The following is a 26,797-nucleotide window of genomic DNA, read 5'->3' on the forward strand; positions in this document are numbered from 1 at the left end:
TGCACCTGAATCCAAGTTCCTATTCACTCACCCGGCTCCGAACTCGATCATCGTGCATTCGTCTTCGAAATCGAAGCAGACTAGGCACCCGGTACCACCAGAACGAGAGGGCAAGAAACTCGACACGATCGGGAGAAAGATCTACGCCCTCACTACAGCCACAACCAAAATCCTCAACTACATGGCATGCTTTTCCGCATACACCCACAACCTGACCACTTCCCTCGGCGCACTGGTACCATCCCTACCCGAGGCGTCCCAGAAGTCAGCCGCCACTACCCTGCAAGAGATCGCCAGAGTGAGCAAACAGCAAATCAACACTGCACGGCACGCTGCACAGTGTTCTTCCAAAACCTTGGCCTCAGCCATAGCACTCCGTAGACACGCGTGGCTCAGATCCTCCTCCCTCCAACCAGACATCAAATACAAGGTGGAAGACCTGCCCTTTGATGGCCTCGGCCTGTTCAGCTCATCTACAGATGACATCCTCACGTCAGTAGACGATGGCAGGAAGAGGGCGAAACGTCTGGGAGTTTCCCAACCTCTGACACAATCCAACCGACAAAGGAACTGGAGGTCCAGCCAATACAAAGGGGCCAGATCCCCACGACAACAGGATTCATGGAAGCGCAAACCACCACAGTCCAAGCCTTCCTTTCAGCACAGACGCCAAACAACCAAGAAACCTCCAACCACATCCAAACCATCTCTCTGACCTCCCTGCCCCGAGCCGTCCAGTCCCCCTTCATCAGCCAAACCCATCAACACGACTACAACCGTTCTACACTGCCTGGAGGACCATAACATCAGACGCCTGGGTCCTCACCATCATTCAAAGAGGCTACCTGATAGAGTTTACATCCACTCCAAGGCACCACCGATTCCTCACCACACCCCCGTCCGCACCCCTGCAGACAGAAATTGCGTCTCTGCTGGACAAGGGCGCGATAGAACCAGTCCCACCCCAATACCATCGCACCGGCTTCTACTCCCGGTACTTCCTGGTACCAAAAAGGGACGGAGGACTCCGACCCATCCTCGACCTCCGCAAACTCAACCTACACATAATCTACAAGAAATTCCGTATGGTCACGCTTCAGGCAATCCTTCCGCTCATCCCAGAACGAGCATGGATGGCGTCCATAGACCTCCAGGATGCCTACTTCCACATAACAATCAATCATCATCACAGAAGATTCCTAAGGTTCGCCGTAGGGAGGCAGCACTTCCAGTTCTGCTCCCTCCCCTTCGGCCTCTCCACAGCACCAAGGGTCTTCACCAAGTGCATGGCAGTAGTAGCAGCCACATTACGCCAGCAACAGATATCAATCTTCCCGTACATAGACGACTGGCTGATCGTCGCCCATTCCAGGGAGCAACTACAACTGGACGTCTCGACCACCCTCTCCACCCTGGCCACCCTAGGCCTCCGAGTCAACCTCTCAAAATCCAAACTAATCCCTACCCAGAGGATTCAGTTCATAGGGGCGGACATCTCCACGCTCTCGCAAACGGCTTCCCTACCTCAGGACAGAGCACTCGCCATACTGTCAATGGCCAACACTATCATCGCCCAGCGCTCCCAAACAGCGCTCACCTTCCAAAGAATGCTAGGCCTCATGGCAGCAACCACAGCAGTTCTGCGGTTTGCGAAGCTGCACATGCGCCCCCTTCAAATGTGGTTCGTAAGGACTTTTCGCCCCCACACACAACATCAATCCACACTACTCACCCTCCCACCGCACATTGTGCCATCCCTCAAATGGTGGACCAAGCAACATCACCTCTTCAAGGGCATGCCATTCAAACAGACACCGCCCTCGGTGATCGTAACCACAGATGCATCCAAGTGGGGATGGGGAGCCCACTTAGAGGACCTCACGGTGCAGGGCCAATGGACAGACTACGAACGCTCTCTCCACATAAATTGCCTGGAGCTCATCGCAGTGCACAAGGCCCTGCGGTCTTTCCTCCCGTCGCTAAAGAACCAGCACGTCCAGGTCACCTCCGACAACATCGCCACAGTCTTTTACATCAACAGGCAGGGCGGCACCGCCTCCGTCAGACTCTGCAGGAGAGCCCTCGCACTGTGGCATTGGAGCATAAGCCAGGGCATCTTCCTCACGGCCGTGCACCTACCAGGGACCGACAACACCCAGGCAGACGCCCTGAGTCGCCACTCGACCAACAACCACGAGTGGTCCATCAACAGTCGATACATCCGACAGATCTTCAACGTCTTCGGACAACCGAAGATAGATGTATTTGCTTCACCATCAAATGCCCAATGCACCCGCTTCTACATGAGAGGTCCCCCATCCCACCTCTCCAGGGGGGATGCCTTCCTACAAACTTGGAACGGAACACTGCACTACCTCTTTCCCCCCATCCCACTTATCACCAGAGTTCTACAGAAGATTCAGGTAGACCACACAAACTGCATCCTCATAACTCCATGGTGGCCGCGCCAACCCTGGTTTACGACCGTGCTGCTCCTGTCCAACAATACCTTCGTCCAGCTCCCTCAAACACGGGATCTCCTCTCCCAACAGGACGGCAGGGTCCTTCACCACAACCCGGCGTCACTCAAGCTAACAGCCTGGAGAATCAATTTCTAGATTTCCCCCCAGAGGTCCGTCACGTCCTAGTGAATTCCAGAAAACCATCTACTAGGAAATCCTATCTACTTAAGTGGAAACGCTTCTCACACTATGCCTCACAACACAACTTCGACCCCAACTATGCCACCATACCTCAGGTACTAACTTACACCTTAACGCTCTCTAGAGCGGGTCTGTCGTATTCCTCCCTGAAGGTACATCTGGCAGCCATCTCTGCTTTCCACCCCCGCATCGATGGCACAACGGTTTTTTCTCACCATGCGACTAGAGCCTTCCTCAAGGGCATCATTCGCCTTCACCCACCAATCAAACAAGTTCTACCCACCTGGAGCCTATCTCTAGTCCTGAGCCAACTCATGAAACCGCCCTTCGAACCCATGGCTTCCATTCCACTGCACCTGCTGTCATGGAAGACGGCATTACTTACGGCCCTCACCACAGGTAAGAGGGCCAGTGACATCTGCGCATTCAGAGCAGACCCACCGTATACGACATTTCATAACAGTACGGTGGTCCTCCGACCTGACCCGACCTTTCTTCCCAAGGTCGTCTCTCCCTTCCATCTGGGAAGACAGTCCATTATACCAGCCTTCTTCCAGCACCCCGCGGACGCGGGACAAAGGGCACTCCACAACTTGGATGCACGGAGAGCCCTAGCCTTCTACATAGATAGAACCCGCCAAATCCGTAAAGACCCCAGACTCTTTATCACTTACGCTACCCATAATCAGGGCAGCAGAATATCTACCCAGAGACTCTCCAAATGGATTGTTGCTGCCATCGAACTCTGCTACCAGCTGGCAAAACAACCAATCCCTCAACATATACGAGCCCACTCAACCAGAGCCGTGGCCACCTCGTCCGCCTTCATGAAAGGCATACCTATAGAGGACATCTGCGCCGCAGCCGTCTGGTCCTCTACATCTACCTTCGCCTCGCACTACGCCCTCGACGTTCGTGCCCGGCGAGACGCCTCCTTCGGACAAGCGGTGCTACGATCGATCTTCGACTAACCACCGTGAGTAACACTATCATTATGTTACACTCTAATCCTACATTTTCTTACAGATCCAGCACCCACCTCCGAAGAAATGGCTCGCTAATCACCCATATGTGTGAATGCACAGAGACCACGAAGAAGATGGACAGGTTTCTTACCTGTAACTGGTGATCTTCGAGTGGTCATCTGTGCAATCACACAGACCCACCCAGCCTTCCCCGCTGCTGGAAGTTAGTTAGCACAGTTATTTCCACCTACCCGGCGGCGGGAAGAAACTGAGTGGCTAAGCACCTCCCCCTTCTCCAGGCATGCGCAGTAGCTGACTCCTCCCAGGACAAGCGGGAGGCGCGCCAGATCTACGATCAAGATTGCTTTGAACTCTCCGAGGTCGGGGCCAATCCTGCGGATTACCCATATGTGTGATTGCACAGATGACCACTCGAAGATCACCAGTTACAGGTAAGAAACCTGTCCATTTATATCCCGCCCTCCACTCCGAAGAGTCTCAGAGCGGCTCACAATCTCCTTTACCATCCTCCCCCACAACAGACACCCTGTGAGGTGGGTGGGGCTGGAGAGGGCTCTCACAGCAGCTGCCTTTTCAAGGACAACCTCTGCCAGAGCTATGGCTGACCCAAGGCCATTCCAGCAGGTGCAAGTGGAGGAGTGGGGAATCAAACCCGGTTCTCCCAGCTAAGAGTCCGCACACTTAACCACTACACCAAACTGGCTTGCTGGGGGGAAAGCGTAGATGACTGGGGAAGGCAGTGTCAAACCACCCCATAAAAAGTCTGCCATGGAAACGTTGTGAGAGTAGCGTCACCCCAGAGTTGGAAACGACTGGTGCTTGCACAGGGGACTACCTTTACCTTAAAGAGTCCCATGGCGCAGAGTGTTAAAGCTGCAGTAATGCAGTCCTAAGCTCTGCTCACAACCGGAGTTTGATCCCCGGCGGAAGCTGGGTCTTCAGGTAGCCGGCTCATGGTTGACTCAGCCTTCCATCCTTCCGAGGTCTGTCAAATGAGTCCCCAGCCTGCTGGGGGGAAAGTGCAGAGGAATGGGGAAGGCAATGGCAAACCACCCAATTAAAAAAAGTCTGCCGTGAAAACATTGTGAAAGCAGCGTCACCCCAGAGTCGGAAACGACTGGTGCTTGCACAGGGGACTACCTTTACCTTTTTTATAATAGAAGAAATGTCAGGGTGAAACTATACTATCCAAACCTATATATGTAATAGGGAAAACCCTTTTGGCCTCTATTTCTGTGTAGACTCTGCTTCTAAATAATCTAAGATGAACAATATAAATGTGCACAAAAGGCACTTTAATATTCCAAAGCTTCTGCCTTAAACAGACTGCAATTTTATCTGTGTTGTAAGTGACTTATAAAATAATTTTAAAAATTCAGTTCTGGCAACCTAGGCAAGATCCTCTTGAGAGATCAACACCCCACCTCTCCCTGTAACGTTCTTCTCTTTGATAATGAGCACCTGGGGCTCACTGCCAAAGGAAATGTTGCTATTGTTGTTATGGCAGAAATGACTGGTGCTTGCACAGGGAACCTTCCCTTACATCCCTTCCCTTCCCTTCCCTTCCCTTCCCTTCCCTTCCCTTCCCTTCCCTTCCCTTCCCTTCCCTTCCCTTCCCTTCCCTTCCCTTCCCTTCCCTTCCCTTCCCTTCCTCCACTCTGAATCTCAGAGTGGTCACATCCCCTTTCCCTTCCTCCCCCACAACAGACACCCTGTGAGGTAGCTGGGACTGAGAGAGCTCTGACAGAAGCTGCCCTTTCAAGGACAACTCTGCGAAGAGCTCTGGCTGACCCAAGGCCATTCCAGCAGGTGCAAGTGGAGGAGTGGGGAATCAAACCCGGTTCTCCCAGATAAGAGTCCGCACACTTAACCACTACACCAAACTGGCTTTGGAGAGGGAAGAGATTGAAAGGTTCAAAAGGTTGGGGCTCTTTAGCTTGGAGAAACATCGCCTGTGGGGTGACATGATAGAGGTTAACAAGATTATGCATGGGATGGAGAAAGTAGAGAAAGAAGCACTTTTCTCCCTTTCTCACAATACAAGAACTCGTGGGCATTCAATGAAATTGCTGAGCAGTCAAGTTAAAACGGATAAAGGAAGTCCTTCTTCACCCAAAGGGTGATTAACATGTAGAATTCACTGCCACAGGAGGTGGTGGCTGCTGCAAGCATAGCCAGCTTCAAGAGGGGGTTAGATAAAAATATGGAACAGAGGTCCATCAGTGGCTATTAGCCACAGTGTGTGTGTATGTGTATAAAAAAAATTGGCCACTGTGTGACACAGAGTGTTGGACTGGATGGGCCATTGGCCTGATCCAACATGGCTTCTCTTATGTTCTTATATACTACCCTCCACTCTGAATTTCAGAGTCTCAGAGTGGCTTACATTCTCCTTTCCCTTTCTCCCCCCACAATAGACACCCTGTGAGGTATGTAGGGCTGAGAGAGCTCTCCCAGAAGCTGCTCTTTCAAGGACAACCTCTACCAGAGCTATGGCTAACCCAAGGCCATTCCAGCAGCTGCAAGTGGAGGAGTGGGGAATCAAACCCGGTTCTCCCAGATAAGAGTCCACACACTTCACCACTACACCAAACTGTATTATTATTATTATTATTCCTCCCCCAAGGGCTCAGGGTGATGTATATCATAATAACAAAAGCCACTGGTTCTGACAGCTGTAAAAAGCAAATTAGACTCATTTGTGGAGGAGAGATCTATCGGTATGATGCCCTTTCCCTGTGGAACCTCCAAGGGGAGAGGCAGTCTATCTTTGCACTCCAGTTGCTGGGTAGCAGCAAGAAGGGAAGGCCTTCCCATTATCAGCTGTTTAGCAATTGTGGAAGACAAGGGCTTTTTTGTAGCAGGAGCTCCTTTGCATATTAGGCCACACCCCCATGATGTAGCCAACCCTCCATGACAGGTTAAATCAGATAAAAGGAGGTACTTCTTCACCCAAAGGGTGATTAACATGTGGAATTCACTGCCACAGGAGGTAGTGGCGGCCACATGGATAGATACCTTCAAGAGGGGGTTAGATAAAAATATGGAGCAAAGGTCCATCAGTGGCTATTAGCCACAGTGTGTATATATATGTGTGTGTGTGTATAATTTTTTTGGCCACTGTGTGACACAGAGTGTTGGACTGGATGGGCCACTGGCCTGATCCAACATGGCTTCTCTTATGTTCTTATGTGACACAGAGTGTTGGACTGGATGGGCCATTGGCCTGATCTAACATGGCTTCTCTTATGTTCATGAGTTTACTGTAGGCTCTGTAAACTCTTGGAGGATTGGCTACATCGGGGGGGGGGGTGGCCTAATATGCAAAGGAGCTCCTGCTACAAAAATAAAAAGCCTTGTGAGAAACAATGCTGACCCACATGGACCGAGGGTCTGATCCAGCCAGGCTCTTCTTTGGAAGACAAATGAGCCATTTCAAAGGGCCCGAAAGGATTGGCGATGGATGCGTTTCCTCGTCAGGCTCTCACCGCCAACAAAACATGCAACGCGGGGAGCTGCTTGTAGTGTTTCTTGTAGGGTCACCAAGTCCAAATCAAGAAATACCTGGGGACTTTGGGGGTGGAGCAAGGAGACTTTGGGGGTGGAGCCAGGAGCAAGGGTGTGACGAGTATAACTGAACCCCAAAAAGAGTTCTAGCCATCACATTTCAAGGGACCACACACCTTTTAAACGCCTTCCTTCCCTAGGAAATAATGACGTATAGGGGCACCTTCTTTGGGGGCTCATAGAATCGGACCCCCTGGTGCAATCCTTTTGAAACATGGGGGGTATTCTGGGGAGAGGCACTGGAAGCGATGCTGAAAATTTGCTGCCTCCGCCTCAGAAAACAGCCCCCCTCAGAGCCTCAGATACCCGCGGATCAATTCTCTATTATTTCCTATGGGGATAACCTCCGTAGGGAATAACGGAGTGCCCAGCAGACATTTCCCTCCCCTCCTCCTGCTTTCTGATGACCAAACCGGTGGATCCCCTGCCCCCACCTGGGGATTGGCAACCCTAGTTCCTTGCCAAGCGCAGATGGGGCCGTGTGGAATGGGGGAGGGGGTTGATCCAAACAAGTGGAGGCGTGCTAGCCCAGCTTTCTCCTCGGTCAATAGTAACAGGTTGTTTGTTTGCTCGTGATGCCAACAGCGCGTGGGTTGGGCCCAGTGGCCTTGTCTGAGATTGAAGAATGCTGCACATTCGCCAGTGAAAAATGAGATCCCCGAGGAAACGCGTCCCCCCCCCCCCAAAAAAAAAGAAAAAAAAACCCTTGTAAACACTTAAAGGACAAAGAGTCACGTAACACCGGTAGCCGGGATTGTAGAGGCGGGCAGTGTGTGTGCGGAGAGATTAAAAAGGGAGCTCTTGTTATCTTCCTCCTCCCTTTCTTTTGCTTACTTTTTCTTAGAAGATGCAAAATGCTGTTTTTGAAATGTAAGAAAGCCAAGTCAGGAAAACTCTGTGTGTGGTGTGTGTGTGTGTGTGTTTTGGAGGAAGATCTCGATGAAGATCCATGACTCCTCTGGTGTACAAAGCAGGAGTCAAGTGGCACCTTTAAGACCAACCAACTTTTATTTAGAACGTAAGCTTTCGGGTGCTCATAAGCACACTTCATCTTTTTTAGAAGATGCAAAATGCTGCTTTTGAAATGGAAGAAAGCCAAGTCAGGAAAACTGTGTGTGTGTGTGTGTTGGAGGAAGATCTTGATGAAGATGCATGACTCCTCTGGTGTACAAAGCAGGAGTCAAGTGGCACCTTTAAGACCAACCCATTTTTATTTAGAATGTCAGCTTTCGGGTGCTCTTAAGCACACTTCATCAGATGAGGAATTCTCTGTGCTGTCTGTGCGGGATTCCTCGTCTGATGAAGTGTACTTCAGAGCGCATGAAAGCTTACGTTCTAAATAAAAATTGGTTGGTCTTAAAGGTGAAACTTGACTCCTGCTTTGTTCAACTGCTTCAGACCAACACGGCTGCCCGCTTGGATCTATCCTCTGGTGTAGTTTGGTGTAGTGGTGAAGTGTGTGGACTCTTATCTGGGAGAACCGGGTTTGATTCCCCACTCCTCCACTTGCAGCTGCTGGAATGGCCTTGGGTCAGCCATAGCTCTGGCAGAGGTTGTCCTTGAAAGGGCAGCTGCTGTGAGAGCCCTCTCCAGCCCCACCCACCTCACAGGGTGTCTGTTATGGGGGAGGAAGGGAAAGGAGATTGTAGGCCGCTCTGAGACTCTGTCCTTGAAAGGGCAGCTGCTGGGAGACCCCTCTCCAGCCCCACCCACCTCAAAGGGTGTCTGTTGTGGGGGAGGAAGGGAAAGAAGATTGTAGGCCACTCTGAGACTCTGTCCTTGAAAGGGCAGCTGCTGGGAGAGCCCTCTCAGCCCCACCCACCTCACAGGGTGTCTGTTGTGGGGGAGGAAGGGAAAGGAGATTGTGAGCCGCTCTGAGACTCTTCGGAGTGGAGGGCGGGATATAAATCCAATATCTTCATCTACCTCACAGGGTGTCTGTTGTGGGGGAGGAAGGGAAAGGAGATTGTAGGCCACTCTGAGACTCTGTCCTTGAAAGGGAAGCTGCTGTGAGAGCCCTCTCCAGCCCCACCCACCTCACAGGGTGTCTGTTATGGGGGAGGAAGGGAAAGGAGATTGTAGGCCGCTCTGAGACTCTGTCCTTGAAAGGGCAGCTGCTGGGAGACCCCTCTCCAGCCCCACCCACCTCACAGGGTGTCTGTTGTGGGGGAGGAAGGGAAAGGAGATTGTAGGCCACTCTGAGACTCTGTCCTTGAAAGGGCAGCTGCTGGGAGAGCCCTCTCAGCCCCACCCACCTCACAGGGTGACTGTTGTGGGTGGAAGAAGGGAAAGGAGATTGTGTGCCGCTCTGTCCTTGAAAGGGCAGCTGCTGTGAAAATTCCCTCAGCCCCGCCCACCTCACAGGATGTCTGTTGGGGGGGGAGGAAGGGAAAGGAGATTGTGAGCCACTCTGAGATTCAGAGTATAGGGCAGGATATAAATACAATATCATCCTCTTCCTTCTCCTCTTCTCCTCCTCCTCCTCTTTTATTGAGCTGTGGTACTGAAAACCTTTCACTGCCAGAGAGGAGGCGACCTGGTTTCGAAAAGGACAGAAGGGGGTTTGTGTGTCAAAAATAAAAACCTGTCAAGAATCGGGAGGAGTTTCGTGAGGGGATGAATGATGGCAGAAGGAACGGACTTGCACGGAAGAACTGACGCTCGTCGTTGAAAGCGAACATAATTGTTGTTTGCAGGATTGTGTTGCCTTCATTTTTCATTATTTTATCCGGCAGTTCACCTGGATTCTTGTGGGGCGCTCAGCAGCCCAGCATGTAGAAATGTGTATATATATATAGGCCGGGGGTGGCCAAACTTGCTTAGTGAAAGAGCCATACAGAATAAATGTCAGATGTTTGAGAACCACAAGGAAGGAAAATAGATGGGGGAGGGAGAGGTGGAAAGAAAACAGCTTTAACTTTTAATGTGTTCTCCAGTTTGCTGGCTGGCTTGTCTTGGGAGGAGTGATTTAAAGAGACAAATACCTTCTCCAAGCCGGCGAACAGCACAGTGGGGGCTTCAAGAGCCACATAGCAAGTGTGAAAGAGCCACAGTTTGGCCACCCATGCTATAGGCCATTAAATCACAGCTGATTTTTTGCCATCCCAATAGAGTTTTCAAGGCAACAAATGAAGTAGATGATGAAGAAGATATTGGATTTATATCCCGCCCTCCACTCCGAAGAGTCTCAGAGCGGCTCACAATCTCCTTTCCCTTCCTCCCCCACCACAGACACCCTGTGAGGTAGATGAAGATATTGGATTTATATCCCGCCCTCCACTCTGAAGAGTCTCAGAGCAGCTCACAATCTCCTTTCCCTTCCTCCCCCACAATAGACACCCTGTGAGGTGGGTGGGGCTGGAGAGGGCTCTCACAGCAGCTGCCCTTTCAAGGACAACCTCTGCCAGAGCTATGGCTGACCCAAGGCCATTCCAGCAGCTGCAAGTGGAGGAGTGGGAATCAAACCCAGTTCTCCCAGATAAGAGTGTTATGGCTGACCCAAGGCCATTCCAGCAGCTGCAAGTGAAGGAGTGGGGAATCAAACCCGGTTCTCCCAGATAAGAGTCCGCACACTTCACCACTACACCAAACCGGGAACAGAGGCGGTTTGCATAGCACTGCCTCTGCATAGCTTAACTTCCTCTGTATCGGGGGTGGCCAAATTTGCTTTATGTAAGAGCCACACAGAATAAACATCAGATCAGGGGTGCCAAACTCATTTGTTATGAGGGCCAGATCCGGCATAAATGAGACCTTGTCGGGCCGGGCCATGTGTGTGCCTATTTAAGATTAGGCAACACAGATATAAACTTTATAAAGGATACAGACAAACACAGCAGTCCTTGTATAAGAACATAAGAGAAGTCATGTTGGATCAGGCCAGTGGCCCATCCAGTCTAACTCTTGCGTCACACAGTGGCCAAAAAACCCAGGTGCCATCAGGAGGTCCATCAGTGGGGCAGGACGCTAGAAGTCCTCATCCCGTTGCCCCTTCCAAGCACCAAGAATACAGAGCATCACTGCCCCAGACAGAGAGTTCCAACAAGAAGCTGTGGCTAATAGCCACTGATGGACCTCTGCTCCATATGTTGATCCAGTCCCCTCTTGAAGCTGGCTATACTTGTGGCCGCCGCCACCTCCTGTGGCAGTGAATTCCACATGTTAGTCACCTTTTGGGTGAAGAAGTACTTTCTTTTTAAGATTTAAGTATACTTATTTAAGATTAGGCAGCTAGCCAGCTTCAAGAGGAGTTTGGATAAAAATATGGAGCAGAGGTCCATCAGTGGCTATTAGCCATAGCATTTTATTAGAACTGTCTGGGGCAGTGATGCTCTGTATTCTTGGTGCTTGTGCGGGGGCAAAGTGGAAGGGCTTCTAGCCCCACTTGTGAACCTCCTGTTTTTTTGCCACTGTGTGATACAGAGTGTTGGACTGGATGGGCCATTGGCCTGATCCAACATGGCTTCTCTTATGTTCTTATGTGACACAGAGTGTTGGACTGGATGGGCCCTTGGCCTGACCCAACAGGGCTTCTCTTATGTTCTTATGTGACACAGAGTGTTGGACTGGATGGGCCACTGGCCTGATCCAACATGGCTTCTCTGATGTTCTTATGTAACACAGAGTGTCGGACTGGATGGGCCATTGGCCTGATCCAACATGGCTTCTCTTATGTTCTTATGTGACACAGAGTGTTGGACTGGATGGGCCACTGGCCTGATCCAACATGGCTTCTCTTATGTTCTTATGTGACACAGAGTGTTGGACTGGATGGGCCACTGGCCTGATCCAACATGGCTTCTTTTATGTTCTTATATGACACAGAGTGTTGGACTGGATGGGCCACTGGCCTGATCCAACATGGCTTCTCTTATGTTCTTATGTGACACAGAGTGTCGGACTGGATGGGCCACTGGCCTGATCCAACATGGCTTCTCTGATGTTCTTATATGACACAGAGTGTTGGACTGGATGGGCCACTGGCCTGATCCAACATGGCTTCTCTTATGTTCTTATGTGACACAGAGTGTTGGACTGGATGGGCCACTGGCCTGATCCAACATGGCTTCTCTTATGTTCTTATGTGACACAGAGTGTTGGACTGGATGGGCCACTGGCCTGATCCAACATGGCTTCTCTTATGTTCTTATGTGACACAGAGTGTCGGACTGGATGGGCCACTGGCCTGATCCAACATGGCTTCTCTGATGTTCTTATATGACATAGAGTGTTGGACTGGATGGGCCACTGGCCTGATCCAACATGGCTTCTCTTATGTTCTTATGTGTGACACAGAGTGTTGGACTGGATGGGCCACTGGCCTGATCCAACATGGCTTCTGTTATGTTCTTATGTGACACAGAGTGTTGGACTGGATGGGCCACTGGCCTGATCCAACATGGCTTCTCTGATGTTCTTATATGACACAGAGTGTTGGACTGGAGGGGCCACTGGCCTGATCCAACATGGCTTCTCTTATGTTCTTATGTGGCACAGAGTGTTGGACTGGAAAGGCCATTGGCCTGATCTAACATGGCTTCTCTTATGTTCTTATGTGACACAGAGTGTTGGACTGGATGGGCCACTGGCCTGATCCAACATGGCTTCTTTTATGTTCTTATATGACACAGAGTGTTGGACTGGATGGGCCACTGGCCTGATCCAACATGGCTTCTCTTATGTTCTTATGTGACACAGAGTGTCGGACTGGATGGGCCACTGGCCTGATCCAACAGGGCTTCTCTGATGTTCTTATATGACACAGAGTGTTGGACTGGATGGGCCACTGGCCTGATCCAACATGGCTTCTCTTATGTTCTTATGTGACACAGAGTGTTGGACTGGATGGGCCACTGGCCTGATCCAACATGGCTTCTCTTATGTTCTTATGTGACACAGAGTGTTGGACTGGATGGGCCACTGGCCTGATCCAACATGGCTTCTCTTATGTTCTTATATGACACAGAGTGTTGGACTGGATGGGCCACTGGCCTGATCCAACATGGCTTCTCTTATGTTCTTATGTGACACAGAGTGTCGGACTGGATGGGCCACTGGCCTGATCCAACATGGCTTCTCTGATGTTCTTATATGACATAGAGTGTTGGACTGGATGGGCCACTGGCCTGATCCAACATGGCTTCTCTTATGTGTGACACAGAGTGTTGGACTGGATGGGCCACTGGCCTGATCCAACATGGCTTCTGTTATGTTCTTATGTGACACAGAGTGTTGGACTGGATGGGCCACTGGCCTGATCCAACATGGCTTCTCTGATGTTCTTATATGACACAGAGTGTTGGACTGGAGGGGCCACTGGCCTGATCCAACATGGCTTCTCTTATGTTCTTATGTGGCACAGAGTGTTGGACTGGAAAGGCCATTGGCCTGATCTAACATGGCTTCTCTTATGTGACACAGAGTGTTGGACTGGAGGGGGCCATGGGCCTGATCCAACAGGGCTTCTCTTATGTTCTTATCTGTTGAATTTGTCCTGCTTTTTCTGTTTTTCAGCAACTGAAGCATCCCAACCTGGTCAACCTCTTGGAGGTTTTCCGGAGGAAACGGAAGCTGCACTTGGTCTTCGAGTACTGCGACCACACAGTTCTCCACGAACTGGACAAGAACCCACGGGGGTGAGTCAGCCATGCCTGTGACAGAGGCCATACCCATGAAGCTTTCACTCTGAAACAGTTCTCTGTAGAAACATAAAGGACGGTCACGAGATGAGGCCACCGGTGCCATTCCTGAGGCGACGGATTTGGTTGCTGTGGAGGACGACACGCTGCTCCAAAGAACAGGCCGAATATCCGCCGAGCTCCTCACCAAGGAGATAATACAGTTGAGGGGGAATATTCGGAGTGATATTTAGTTAGCTCTGTGGGGGGGGGGGGTCGCTCCCATGAGGTCTCCACAAATCTCTGGCATACAGTAAAGCAGCATAGACCCACGTCTGAGGAAAGAGTCTTCCTCATCCACAATGGCAACTTTACAGTGTTCAGGAAAACAGTCTAGTTTTTTGGATCTGGTTAAACAAAAAAAAATTATTGCATTCCTTTCACAGTCGGCAAAGGCACCATGAGACCTGGGTACAATTACAGTTTGCTTCTCTAGTGTAAAAATGGCCCAATCGTACCACGAGCTCCACATACCATCGCAGAGAGCTGTTGACCATCTGGGGACAGCACGCAGCCTCCGGCCACAAAAATGGCGGGAACTCAAAGCCTGGGGGATGTGGGGGGGAACCATAACCCAGTGTAGCCCCTTTTCTCTCACAGGTGTCCATCTTGACCACATGTGGAGATCCTTCTGACAAAAGTGCACAACTCTTTCCGTGAGGGGATTCTGAGGCTTTTAGCAGAACTAGATTATTTTATAATGGAACTATCAGAAGTGGAAACAATTTTTCTTTTAATTTTCTTTGGCGGCTTTTTATCTGAAGTTCTAAGAATGCTGTGCTTTTATAGAGCCAATGAAGAGAAACAGGATCGGGGAGGTCCAAAATTTGCCCTTCTAATCACTCATCGATCTCTTGCGTGCCCTTGAGCAAATGTAGTATCCTCAGATAAATTTACTTCACAGGGCTACATTTTAGTATTTAATCTCTCCCTTTTCACCTTTATTTTTCTGCTTATGCTTATGCATTTCATTGGAGTCAGTGATGTTGTGGTTAGAGTGTCCATTGAGACTCTGGGAGATCCAGGTTCGAATCCCCACTCTGCCATGGGAGCTTGCTGGGGGATATTAGGCCAAACTCAGCCCGTCAGATTTTTTAAAAAACTGGAATCTTCAGAGTAGAGCAGAATTGATGGAAATACCTTTACGCTGCTTTTCCTCAAAGAAGTGATATGTAAAATAGTTTAGAATCAGGGCTTTTTTAATGGCAGGGACGCCTTTGCGTATTAGGCCACACACCCCTGATGTAGCCAGTCCTCCAAGAGCTTACAGGGCTCTTCTTACTGGGCCTGCTGTAAGCTCTTGGAAGATTGGCTACATCAGGGGGATGGGGCCTAAAATGCAAAGGAGTTCCTGCTATATAAAAAAAAAGACTTTGAGAATGACGTGGTTCCCACCTGTGTATTGTTGCATCGTCTCCCAAAGTGAACAAACTAATGTCAAAAGTGAATGCTTCGCTGTGTTCCACACATCTCATAAGCAATACAAGCACAGTGTGCGTGTGTGTGTGTGTCTGTTGTCATGGGGTCTTTCTCCAGCAGGATGGCAGGCAGAGCTTATAAACCTGACTTGAAGGTCAAACGCTGATCTTTTAAAATAGTGGTTCATGTGGAGAAGGAGCCAGGATGTCGCAACTGGATGTGGGGAGGGGAGATAGTCTCCTTTTATTGTGAGATGTGGGCAGACGGGCTGAGTTTGCAGAGGACGCAGGGAACCTCTTTGGTTCCCTCATTTCTAAGCCTCGGCCTATAAATTGCTTTGTAGGCCTTAGAAGAAGATAGAAGATATTGGATTTATAACCCACCCTCCACTCTGAATCTCAGAGTCTCAGAGTGGCTCACAATCTCCTTTACCTTCCTCCCCCACAACAGACACCCTGTGAGGTGAATGGGGCTGAGAGAGCTCTGACAGACGCTGCCCTTTCAAGGACAACCTCTGCCAGAGCTATGGCTGACCCAAGGCCATTCCAGCAGCTGCAAGTGCAGGAGTGGGGAATCAAACCCAGTTCTCCCAGATAAGAGAGCTCTGGCTGACCCAAGGCCATTCCAGCAGCTGCAAGTGGAGGAGGGGGGAATCAAACCTGGTTCTCCCGGATAAGAGAGCTCTGGCTGACCCAAGGCCATTCCAGCAGGTGCAAGTGGAGGAGTGGGGAATCAAACCTGGTTCTCCCAGATAAGAGAGCTATGGCTGACCCAAGTCCATTCCAGCAGCTGCAAGTGGAGGAGTGGGGAATCAAACCCGGTTCTCCCAGATAAGAGAGCTATGGCTGACCCAAGGCCATTCCAGCAGCTGCAAGTGGAGGAGTGGGAATCAAACCTGGTTCTCCCAGATAAGAGTCCGCGCACTTAACCACTACACCAAACTGGCTCTAAGTGGGCTGAATGGCCCATAGATGAGGAAAAGTCAGTCAGGAAAACATGGCCTTGTGCTTTAGGCAGCAATGGCAACCCGAAAGGTTGGAACAAAGAAAATAAAGTGACAAATACTATGCAGTACAAATGTACAAAATATTGTATATAATAATACATTTGGAGCAGTGTTCCCTCTAAGCTGTGGAGTCTCGTGAGCAAAAATTCTGCTTCGTGAGCGACTGGCGTTCAAGTTGTGATTGTGTGATTTGGCTACTGCTTAAATTAGTTTTGAGCTAAGACAAGAAATAGTAAGAGTCCCGTGGCGCAGAGAGGTGAAGCTGCAGCACTGCAGTCCAAAGCTCTGCTCACGACCTGAGTTCGATCCCCGGTGGAAGCTGGGTTCAGGTAGCCGGCTCCAGGTTGACTCAGCCTTCCATCCTTCCGAGGTCGGTCAAAGGAGTCCCCATCTTGCTGGGGGAAAAGTATAGAGGACTGGAGAAGGCAAGGGCAAACCACCCTGTAAAAAGTCTGCTGTGAAAACGTTGTGAAAGCAAAGTCACTCCAGAGTCGGAAACGACTGGTGCTTGTGCAGGGGACTACCTTTAAGACAAAAATGTGTGAGCCAGAGGCTAAAAAAACTGAGCTAGCTCACACTAACTCAACTTAGAGGGGACAGCGATTCAGAAGAGCCAAAATACCATTTTAAACCACAATCCTATGGTTCAGCGTATAAGTACCTAATCCCAATATAAAGACAAATGTCCATGTACATAAATGCAGGATGAAAACTACATATTATCTCCGTATTCAAGAACCAAAGTCAAGTGCGTTTCAGCTCTCGGCCTTCCTCAGTAGTATAATTCAAACTGAGCACTCCGTTAATTTAGCAAAGGGATACATAAAACCAATCATATGCAGACTGAAGACTGTGATGCTTACATTAGGCCCTGTAAGAAGAGCCCTGTAAGCTCTTGGAGGATTGGCTACATCAGGGGGGTGTAGCCTAATATGCAAAGGAGTTGCTGCTACAAAAAAATAGCCTTGGTTTTTTGTATTCCATCCTGCCTTTCTTAGAATGCTCAAGCGCTCTCCAAAGCTGCCTCTGAGAAGGGGCTTAAGGAAAAGGAGGAAGCTGATTTGATGTCCAGAGAGTTGGGCAGAGGCTGATTTACTGTCCTTGCTCCAGTAGAACGCTACCTGGGCGAACCTGGACGGGTCCCTTGCCCTCTACCGGCCTACCTCACAGGGTCGCTGTGAGGATAAATTAGAGGAGGAGACAGGGTACTGGAGAAGGGCGTGCCACCCTAAGTTCCTTGACGTAAAGGCAGGAAATAGAAATAGAGACCTGGGGACAGGTTCGTTTCTGTACTGATGGAAGTTGCTAATCTCTGTGCTTTCTTTGTGTGTCCCCCCTCCCTCCCCGCAGGGTTCCGGAGCATCTTGTGAAGAGCATAATTTGGCAAACTCTCCAAGCAGTGAACTTTTGCCATAAACACAATGTAAGTCATACTGTCAGCAAGTCGTAGATTGGGGTCCCCACCCCTTTGGAGCCTGCAGGCGCCTTTGGAGTCCCCGACACACGGTGGTGAGAGCAGCCGCCACAACATGGCCGCCGCAGGAGGCGGAGCCAGTTACAGCACGGCTGCCGCAGAAGGGGAAGGGGAAGCCACACGCAGGGGAAGCCAAAACATAGGACTAAAGAGAAGTAATTTCAAAATGTATACTGAGGGGGTGAAAGGAGTGTGAGAGACTGAAAGCAACATTTTTTTTGTAGCAGGCACTCCTTTGCCTACTAGGCCACACCCCCCTGATGTAGCCAATCCTCCAAGAGATTGCTGGGCTCTTAATACAGGGCTTACCGTAAGCTCCAGGAGGTTTGGCGACATCAGGGGTGTGTGACCTAATATGCAAAGGAGTTCCTGCTACAAAAAAAAAGCCCCGATTTTAATCTTCGCAGCCAATCAGATCTCCAGCAGTCAGAAGCCGTGCGGGTTTTTAAAAGTGGCTCCGCTATAATTTGGCAAACTCTCCAAGCAGTTTTTTAAAAGCGATTAATGAGCCCCAAGAAAGGCATCAGGACCCCTGCTATAGATTCCCCCTCTCACTTTGTTGTTGGAAATCTACTTAGTGGTTCCTTTTTCTCTTTGTTTGTCTGCCAAAGGACTCTTGCATGGTTGAGAGGATTCTGGGTGTGTTCAAGATACTTTTGGCGTTTCTTTTTGTGTGCGCGCACCTGGAAGTCTTGGCAACTTCTGGTGACTGACCCCTACTGGGGGTGGGAAGGATACTCAGAGAGGTGGCTGCATAGAGCCTGCCTCTGTCCCCCCGACTGCTGGTGTTCCTTGGAGGTCTCCCATCCAAGTGCTAACCAGAGTCGACCCTGCGTAGCTTCTGAGATGTGACGAGACTGGGCTTTCCTGGGCTATCCAAGGACAGACTTTCTCCTCACCAATCTCCAGAACAGTTAAGTAGCTGTCTTTGTAATGCCTGAACATAAGAACATAAGGGAAGCCATGTTGGAGCAGGGCAGTGGCCCATCCAGTCCAACACTCTGTGTCACACAGTGGCCAAAAAACCTCAGGTGCCATCAGGAGGTCCACCAGTGGGGCCAGGACACTAGAAGCTTTCCCATTTTGCCACCCCCAAGCACCAGGAATACAGAGCATCACTGCCCCGAACATAAGAACATAAGAGAAGCCATGTTGGATCAGGCCAGTGGCCCACCCAGTCCAACACTCTGTGTCACACAGTGGCCAAAAAAAGCCATCAAGAGGCCTACCAGTGGAGCCAGGACACTTGAAGTCCTCCCACTGTGTCCCCCCACCAAGAATACAGAGCATCAAAGCCTCAGACAGAGAGTTCCAAGAATATGCTGTGGCTAATAGCCACTGATGGACCTCTGCTCCATATACTTATTCAATCCCCTCTTGAAGCTGGCTGTGCTTGTAGACACCACCACCTCCTGTGGCAGTGAATTCCATGTGTTAATCACCCTTTGGATGAAGAAGTACTTCCTTGTATTCATTCTAACCCGACTGCTCAGCAATTTCATTGAATGCCCACGAGTTCTCGTATTGTGAGAAAGGGAGAAAAGTACTTCTTTCTCGTTCTTCTCTATCCCATGTATAATCTTGTAAACCTCTGAAAACTTAGAAGGTGGAGAAAAAAGGTGGAGACTAGATGGGCCCTCACTGGTCTGATCCAGCAGGGCTCTTCTGATGTTCTTATGAAGGCCTCAACCTCTGTGCCCTGTTGTTGGACCTCCAGAGGAACTGGTTGGCCACTGTGTGAGGCAGGATGCTGGACTGGATGAACCCTCACTGGTCTGATCCAGCAGGGCCCTTCTGATGTCCTTATGAAGGCCTCGGCCTCTCCGCCCTTTTCTTGGTCCCCCAGAAGAACTGGCTGGCCACTGTGGGAGACAGGATGCTGGACTAGATGGACCCTCAATGGTCTGATCTAGCAGGGCTCTTCTGATGGTCTAATGAAGGCCTTGGCCTCTCTGCTCTCTTGTAGGACCTCCAGAGGAACTGGTTGGCCACTGTGTGAGACAGGAGGCTGGACTAGATGGACTCTCACTGGTCTGATCCAGCAGGGCTCTCCTGATGTTCTTATGAAGGCCTTGGCCTCTCTGCTCTGTTGTTGGACCTCGAGAGGAACTGGTTGGCCTCTGTGTGAGACAGGAGGCTGGACTAGATGGACCCTCCCTGGTCTGATCCAGCAGGGCTCTTCTGATGTTCTTCTGAAGGCCTTGGTCTTTCTGCCCTGTTGCTGGCCCTCCAGAGGAACTGGCTGGCAACTGTGTGAGACAGGAGGCTGGACTGGTCTCACAGCCCCTGGTCTGATCCAGCAGGGCTCTTCTGATGTTCTTAGGAAGGCCTTTGCCTCTCTACCCTGTTGCTGCCTTCAACGGAAACTAGTTGGTCCCTGTGTGAGACAGGATGCTAGACTAGCTGGACGAGTAGTCTGATCCATCAGGGCTCTTCTTGCGCTCTTATTAGGCAATACCTTCATAAGATCTAGATGAGCCACTTATGTGGTCATTGGAGCCAGCGTTCATTTTGCACGCACGTTGGTGTGCAAGACCACTTTGGAAAGCTGAGAAGAATGCCCAAGAATGCCTTTCCTGATCTCCCTTGAGGAGAGGGAGGGAGCCGTGAAGAGCCGTCTCCGGTTCCAGCTTCAAGTTCGACATAAGGAGACACCAAGTGAAAAAATCTCATTAGTCTCCCGGGTGCTCTTGGACTCAAATCTAGCACTTGGTCTTAAGTTTCCCGCACTTTCCCTCCTTATCTGTGCTCTGAGCCATGGCATCTACGTCACAGTAGGCTTAAATTACTCCAGGGTCAATAGAAAACCCAAGCAAGATTTAGCTAGGAAAGCATCACCTAAGGATTAGGCGTGTGCCATCCTCTCCTCTCCTAAGGGAAAGAGCGTTCCAGCTTGGCCTAGATTTAAACCTGTGCTTTTTTTCGCTTGGTTTGATAAGAACATAAGAAGAGCCCTGCAGGATCAGACCAGTGGTCTATCTAGTCAAGTATCTCATCTTACACAGCAGCCAAAGAGTTTCTTTGGAGGACCAAGAACAGGGCAGAGAGGCTGAGGCCTTCATAAGAACATTGGAAGAGCCCTGCTGGAGCAGACCAGTGAGGGTCCCTCTAGTCCAGCCTGCTGTCTCACACAGTGGCCAACCAGTTCCTCTGGAGGGCCAACAACAGGGCAGAGAGGCCTTCATAAGAACATCAGAAGGGCCCTGCTGGATCAGACCAGTGAGGGTCCATCTAGTCCAGCATCCTGTCTCACACAGTGGCCAGCCAGTTCCTCTGGAGGTCCAACAACAGGGCAGAGAGGCCGAGGCCTTCACAAAAACATTGGAAGAGCCCTGCTGGAGCAGACCAGTGAGGGTCCATCTAGTCCAGCCTTCTGTCTCACACAGCCTTCTGTCTCACACACTGGCCAACCAGTTCCTCTGGAGGTCCAACAACAGAGAGGCCTTCATAAGAACATCAGAAGGGCCCTGCTGGATCAGACCAGTGAGGGTCCATCTAGTCCATCATCCTGTCTCACACAGTGGACAACCAGTTCCTCTGGAGGGGCAACAACAGGACACAGAAGCCAAGGCCTTCATAAGAACATCAGAAGGGCTCTGCTGGATCAGACCAGCGAGGGTCCATCTAGTCCAGCCTTCTCTCTCACACAGTGGCCAACCAGTTCCTCTGGAAGGGCAACAACAGGGCAGAGAGGCTGAGGCCTTCATAGGAACATCAGAAGAGCGCAGCTGGATCAGACCAGTGAGGGTCCATCTAGTCCAGCTTCTTCTCTCACATAGTGGGCAGCCAGTTCCTCTGGAGGGCCAACAACAGGGCTGAGAGTCCGAGGCCTTCATAGGAACATCAGAAGAGCCCAGCTGGATCAGTCCAATGAGGGTCCATCTAGTTCAGCTTCCTCTCTCACACAGTGGGCAGCCAGTTCCTCTAGAGGGCCAACAACAGGGCAGAGGGGCAGAGGCCTTCATAAGAACATCAGAAGATCCCTGCCAGATCAGACCAGTGAAGGTCCATCTAGTCCAGCCTCCTGTCTCCCACAGTGGGCAGCCAGTTCCTATGGAGGGCCAACAACAGGGCAGAGAGGGCAAGGACATTATGAGAACATCAGAATTGCCCTGCTGGAGTAGACCAGTGAGGGTCCATCTAATCCAGCAACTTGGCTCTCAGCCACTTCCTCTGGAGGGCCAGCAACAAGGCAGAGAGGCTGAGGCGTTCCTCTGATGTTGCCTCTTTGCTCTGGGATTCAGAGAATTAGTACCTATGAATGTGGAGGGTTGTTTTTTTTTTAAAAAAAACAAATGTGGTTTTTATTATGTATGTTGTAATTTGTTAGCCTCTTTGGTGGCTCTTACAGGGGCAGAAAGGTGGGATATAAGTTTCGTAAAATAAAGTTAAAAAAACAGATACGGAGGCTGTAAGATTAGTTTTAAAGAAGCCTGCATCGGAAAGCAAGCTCCCGACGCCTCGTGAGCCGGCGTCTTGTTCTTTTCCCAGAGAGCTGCAGCTTACATCTTTGGTTACAGGAAAGAGAGGTTTGAAGCCAAAAGTGAAACAAGATGGAAATTCAACCTCCCTCGTAACGAGGGAGGAAGTTCTCTGAAGGGGGTGGTCAGAATCCGACACAAGCGGAAGGAGTTATTGTGATTGCCAAGTTCGGAGTTTAATGTTTAGCCGCTAATTGGACCAGATCGAAGGACTGTGTCGTCCAATATCCAGTTCCACGCGGTGGCCCAAGATATTCCTGTAGCAGGGAGCAGAGGGGGAAACCCTGCTGCGTTTTATTTCCCCCCTCCCCCTCCCCCTCCCCATGCCGTCTCTACACACAAGAGGCTTCTTTTGGCCTTCATGGTGAATAGCCTTTGATCTGGTTTTGAAAGCTGTGGCTCGTGATGATGATGGACGAAATCTCCATGCTGAGTCTCCATGTTCAAAGACAGCCAATCTCTGAGTCAGGAGGCAACATCAGGGGAAGGCCTCGGCCTCTGTGCCCTGTTGTTGGCCCTCTAGAGGAACTGGCTGGACTGTGTGAGACAGGAGGCTGGACTGGATGGACCCTCCCTGGTCTGATCCAGCAGGGCTCTTCTGATGTTCTTATGAAGATTTCAGCCTCTCTGCCCTGTTGTTGGCCCTCCAGAGGAACTGGCTGTCCACTGTGTGAGAGAGGAGGCTGGACTAGATGGACCACTGCTCTGATCCAGTGGGGCTCTTCTGATGTTCTTATGAAGGCCTCAGCCTCTCTGTCCTGTTGTTGGCCCTCCAGAGGAACTGGTTGGCCACTGTATGAGACAGAAGGATGATGGACTAGATGGACCACTGATCTGATCCAGCAGGGCTCTTCTGATGTTCTTATGAAGGCCTCAGCCTCTCTGCTCTGCTGTTGGCCCTCCAGAGGAACTGGATTGGGGGCCACTGTGTGAGACAGGAGGCTGGACTAGATGACCCTCCCTGGTCTGATCCAGCAGGGCTCTTCTTATGAAGGCCTCGGCCTCCCTGCCCTGTTGTTGTCCCTCCAGAGGAACTGGCTGGCCACCATGTGAGACAGGATGCTGGACTAGATGGACCCTCCCTGGTCTGATCCAGCAGGGCTTTTCTGATGTTCTTCTCTTTTAAAAAACACAAATACAGCACATTTTTGTGCCCTATTGACTGCCTTTTATATATTCTGGAACAAGGATTTCCTACAACAATTGCTTAAAAAGTGAAAATATTGGACTGGATTTGAGAAACGTGTATGGTTATAATTAGAGAAATTACTATATAGAGAGGGGAGATTCCCTTGTCGCTTACATATGTTTTTTTTTTTAACTTTTCTAATGAAATAAAAATGGTCCTGGGGCTCAGCTCCAGTATACAGGCTACATTTCTTGCCCTTCCTGACATAAATAAAATCATTTTTGTTTGCTCAGCCCACCGATACCTCTTTCCTTTGTGTCTAGTGCATACACAGAGATGTGAAGCCGGAGAACATCCTGATAACCAAGTACTTTGTCATTAAACTCTGTGATTTTGGATTTGCCCGGATCCTAAGTAAGTATTGGGAATGTCTGTGGTGTGTAGGCTAGGAGTTATCATTGTGGTTGTGTAGTGGTTAAGTGTGCAGACTTTTATCTGGGAGAACCGGGTTTGATTCCCCACTCCTCCACTTGCACCTGCTGAAATGGTCTTGGGTCAGCCAGAGCTCTCTTATCTGGGAGAACCGGGTTTGATTCCCCACTCCTCCACTTGCAGCTGCTGGAATGGCCTTGGGTCAGCCAGAGCTCTCTTATCTGGAAGAACCGGGTTGGATTCCCCACTCCTCCACTTGCACCTGCTGGAATGGCCTTGGGTCAGCCAGAGCTCTCTTATCTGGGAGAACCGGGTTTGATTCCCCACTCCTCCACTTGCAGCTGCTGGAATGGCCTTGGGTCAACCAGAGCTCTCTTATCTGGGAGAACCGGGTTGGATTCCCCACTCCTCCACTTGCAGCTGCTGGAATGGCCTTGGGTCAGCCATAACTCTCTTATCTGGGAGAACCGGGTTTGATTCCCCACTCCTCTACTTGCAGCTGCTGGAACGGCCTTGGGTCAGCCATAGCCCTCACATTGTCCTTGAAAGGGCAGCTTCTGTGAGAGTTTAGTTTTAGTTTAGTTTATTTGTAATTTGTATCCCGCCCTTCCCACCAGGTGGCTCAGGGCGGCTTTTTTTGGTGTAGTGGTTTGGTGTAGAGCCAGTTTGGTGTAGTGGTTAAGTGCCTGGACTCTTATCTGGGAGAACCGTGTTTGATTCCCCACTCCTCCACTTGCAGCTGCTGATGTGATCTTGAGTCAGCCACAAGTTGCCACAGAGGTGTGCCTCTCGAGCAGTTTCTGTGAGAGCTATCTCAGCCCCACCTACCCCATACTATAGGGTGTCTGTTGAGGGGAAGGGAAAGGAGATTTGTAAGCCACTCTGAGACTTTGGGTAGCGATGGGTGGGGTATAAATCCAATCTCTTCCTCCTCCCCCCCCAGAGCCCCACGTACCTCACAGGGTGTCTGTTGTGGAGGAGGGGAAGGAAAAGGAAACTGTAAGCTGCTCTGAGACTCCTTTGGGTAGCGAAGGGCGGGGTGGACTTTATGGCATTATACATCAATGAGGTCCCACCCTTCCCCAAACCCACCTGCTCCAAGGCTCCACTCCCCAAATTTCTGGGAATTTCCTAGTCCAGCAGCATTCTGTACCAGCTGTAGCCTCCATACCGTCTTCAAGGGAAGCCCGATGTGGTGCACATTGCAGTAGTCTAGATGTTATCGGGACATGCCTTGCAGTGGCAAGTGCTGCCTCTCCGTGCTGAGGTTGGGTTAATGAGATGATTCGGTTGGCACTCCTGATCTCCCCTTCTCTTTCTGTGTTCCTTTCCCAACCTCCTCCCAGCCGGGCCCAGTGACTATTACACGGATTACGTGGCTACCAGATGGTACCGTTCTCCAGAGCTCCTCGTGGGCGACACCCAGTACGGCCCACCTGTGGACGTCTGGGCCATCGGTTGCGTCTTTGCTGAGTTGTTGTCCGGCATCCCTCTGTGGCCTGGGAAATCCGACGTGGATCAGCTTTACCTGATCAGAAGGACATTGGGTAAGTTTGCCTGTCCATGTGGCTACTCAGAAATACTGGGGAAAGGACAGGGCTTTTTGGTAGAAAAGGCGCAGCAGGAACTAATTTGCATATTAGGCCACACACCCCTGAGAGCACCATTGTTTCACACATGCCGTTTTTCATAGAGAAGCCCAGCAGGAACTCATTTGCATATTAGGCCACACACCCTGACAGTGCCATTGTTTCGCGCATGGCTTTTTGGGTAGAGAAGGCCCAGCAGGATCTCATTTGCTTGTTAGGCCACACCCCCTGACAGCGCCACTGTTTCATGCATGTCTTTTTTGATAGAAAAAAGCCCAGCAGGAACTCATTTGTATATTAGGCCACACCCCCTGACAGCACCATTGTTTCATGCATGTCTTTTTTGTGGGAAAAGCCCATCCGGAACTCATTTGCATATCAGGCCACACACCCCACAGCACCATTGTTTCACACATAGCTTTTTTTTTATAGAAAAGGCCCAGCAGGAACTCATTTGCATATTATGCCACACCCCCTGACAGCGGCATTGTTTCACGCATGGCTTTTTTGATAGGAGAAGCCCAGCAGGAACTCATTTGCCTGTTAGGCCACACCCCCAACAGTGCCAGTTTCATGCATGTCTTTTTTATAGAAAAAAGCCCAGCAGGAACTTATTTGCATATTAGGCCACACCCCCGACAGCGCCATTGTTTCACACATGGCTTTTTGGATAGAAAAAAGTCCATCTGGAACTCATTGCCATATTAGGCCACACTTCCTGCAGCACCATTGTTTCACGCATAGCTTTTTTGATAGAAAAAGCCCAGCAGGATCACATTTGCATATTAGGCCACACCCCCTGATGCCAAGCCAGCTGAAACTGCGTTCCTGTGTGCTCCTGCTCAAAGGGAAAGGGTAAGGTTGCCATCTCTGGGTTGGGAATCTCCTGGAGATTTGGAGGTGGAGCCTTGGAGAGGCAGGGTTTGGGAAGGGGAGGGGAGGGGCTCTGCAGGGTCGAAGCAGCCATTTTCTCCAGAGGGCTTCCACTGGAGACTGGGCCTCTGGAGTTTGGCCCCACAGTGTAGGCCACGGGGCTTTGTGGGCATTGGTGGGTCACAGATGCCGCCTCCGCTAAGACAGCCCAAGGCAGCTTTTGTGTCATAGAGAAGAACCAGCAGGCAGTGCTTTGTGGCAAAACTAAAACAGCTGGGTTTAGGGACTATGTATTGCTAGGCGAAATAATTCTTAAAACGATGAGGAAAGTCCTCTGAGGAAGGGCTGAGGCAGGGGTGTCAAACATGCAGCCCGGGGGCCGAATCAGGCCTCCAGAAGGCTCCTGTCAGGCCCGTGAGCAACTGGCTGTTATCTGCTTCCTTTCCCTCTCTCGTCTTTCCTTCTTGCCTTGCCAGGCTTGCTCAATCGCGCAGGAGTTAC

The 26,797-nt window shown here is 50.4% G+C and overlaps 1 protein-coding gene across 1 annotated transcript in view; it reads left to right on the top strand.

Annotated features, from left to right (window-relative positions):
• Nucleotides 1-26,797, top strand: part of CDKL1 (cyclin dependent kinase like 1) — a 57,124-nt gene that overhangs the window by 17,892 nt on the left and 12,435 nt on the right. Inside the window, exons 2-5 of the mRNA XM_060261694.1 lie at nucleotides 13,730-13,851; nucleotides 17,669-17,741; nucleotides 23,726-23,816; nucleotides 25,181-25,381. Coding sequence (XP_060117677.1) covers nucleotides 13,730-13,851; nucleotides 17,669-17,741; nucleotides 23,726-23,816; nucleotides 25,181-25,381 — 487 coding nt within the window. The remainder of the gene's footprint in view (nucleotides 1-13,729; nucleotides 13,852-17,668; nucleotides 17,742-23,725; nucleotides 23,817-25,180; nucleotides 25,382-26,797) is intronic.

This window comes from Heteronotia binoei, chromosome 21 (genome assembly GCF_032191835.1).
Source record: "Heteronotia binoei isolate CCM8104 ecotype False Entrance Well chromosome 21, APGP_CSIRO_Hbin_v1, whole genome shotgun sequence".
NCBI classification, from domain to species: Eukaryota; Metazoa; Chordata; class Lepidosauria; order Squamata; family Gekkonidae; genus Heteronotia; species Heteronotia binoei.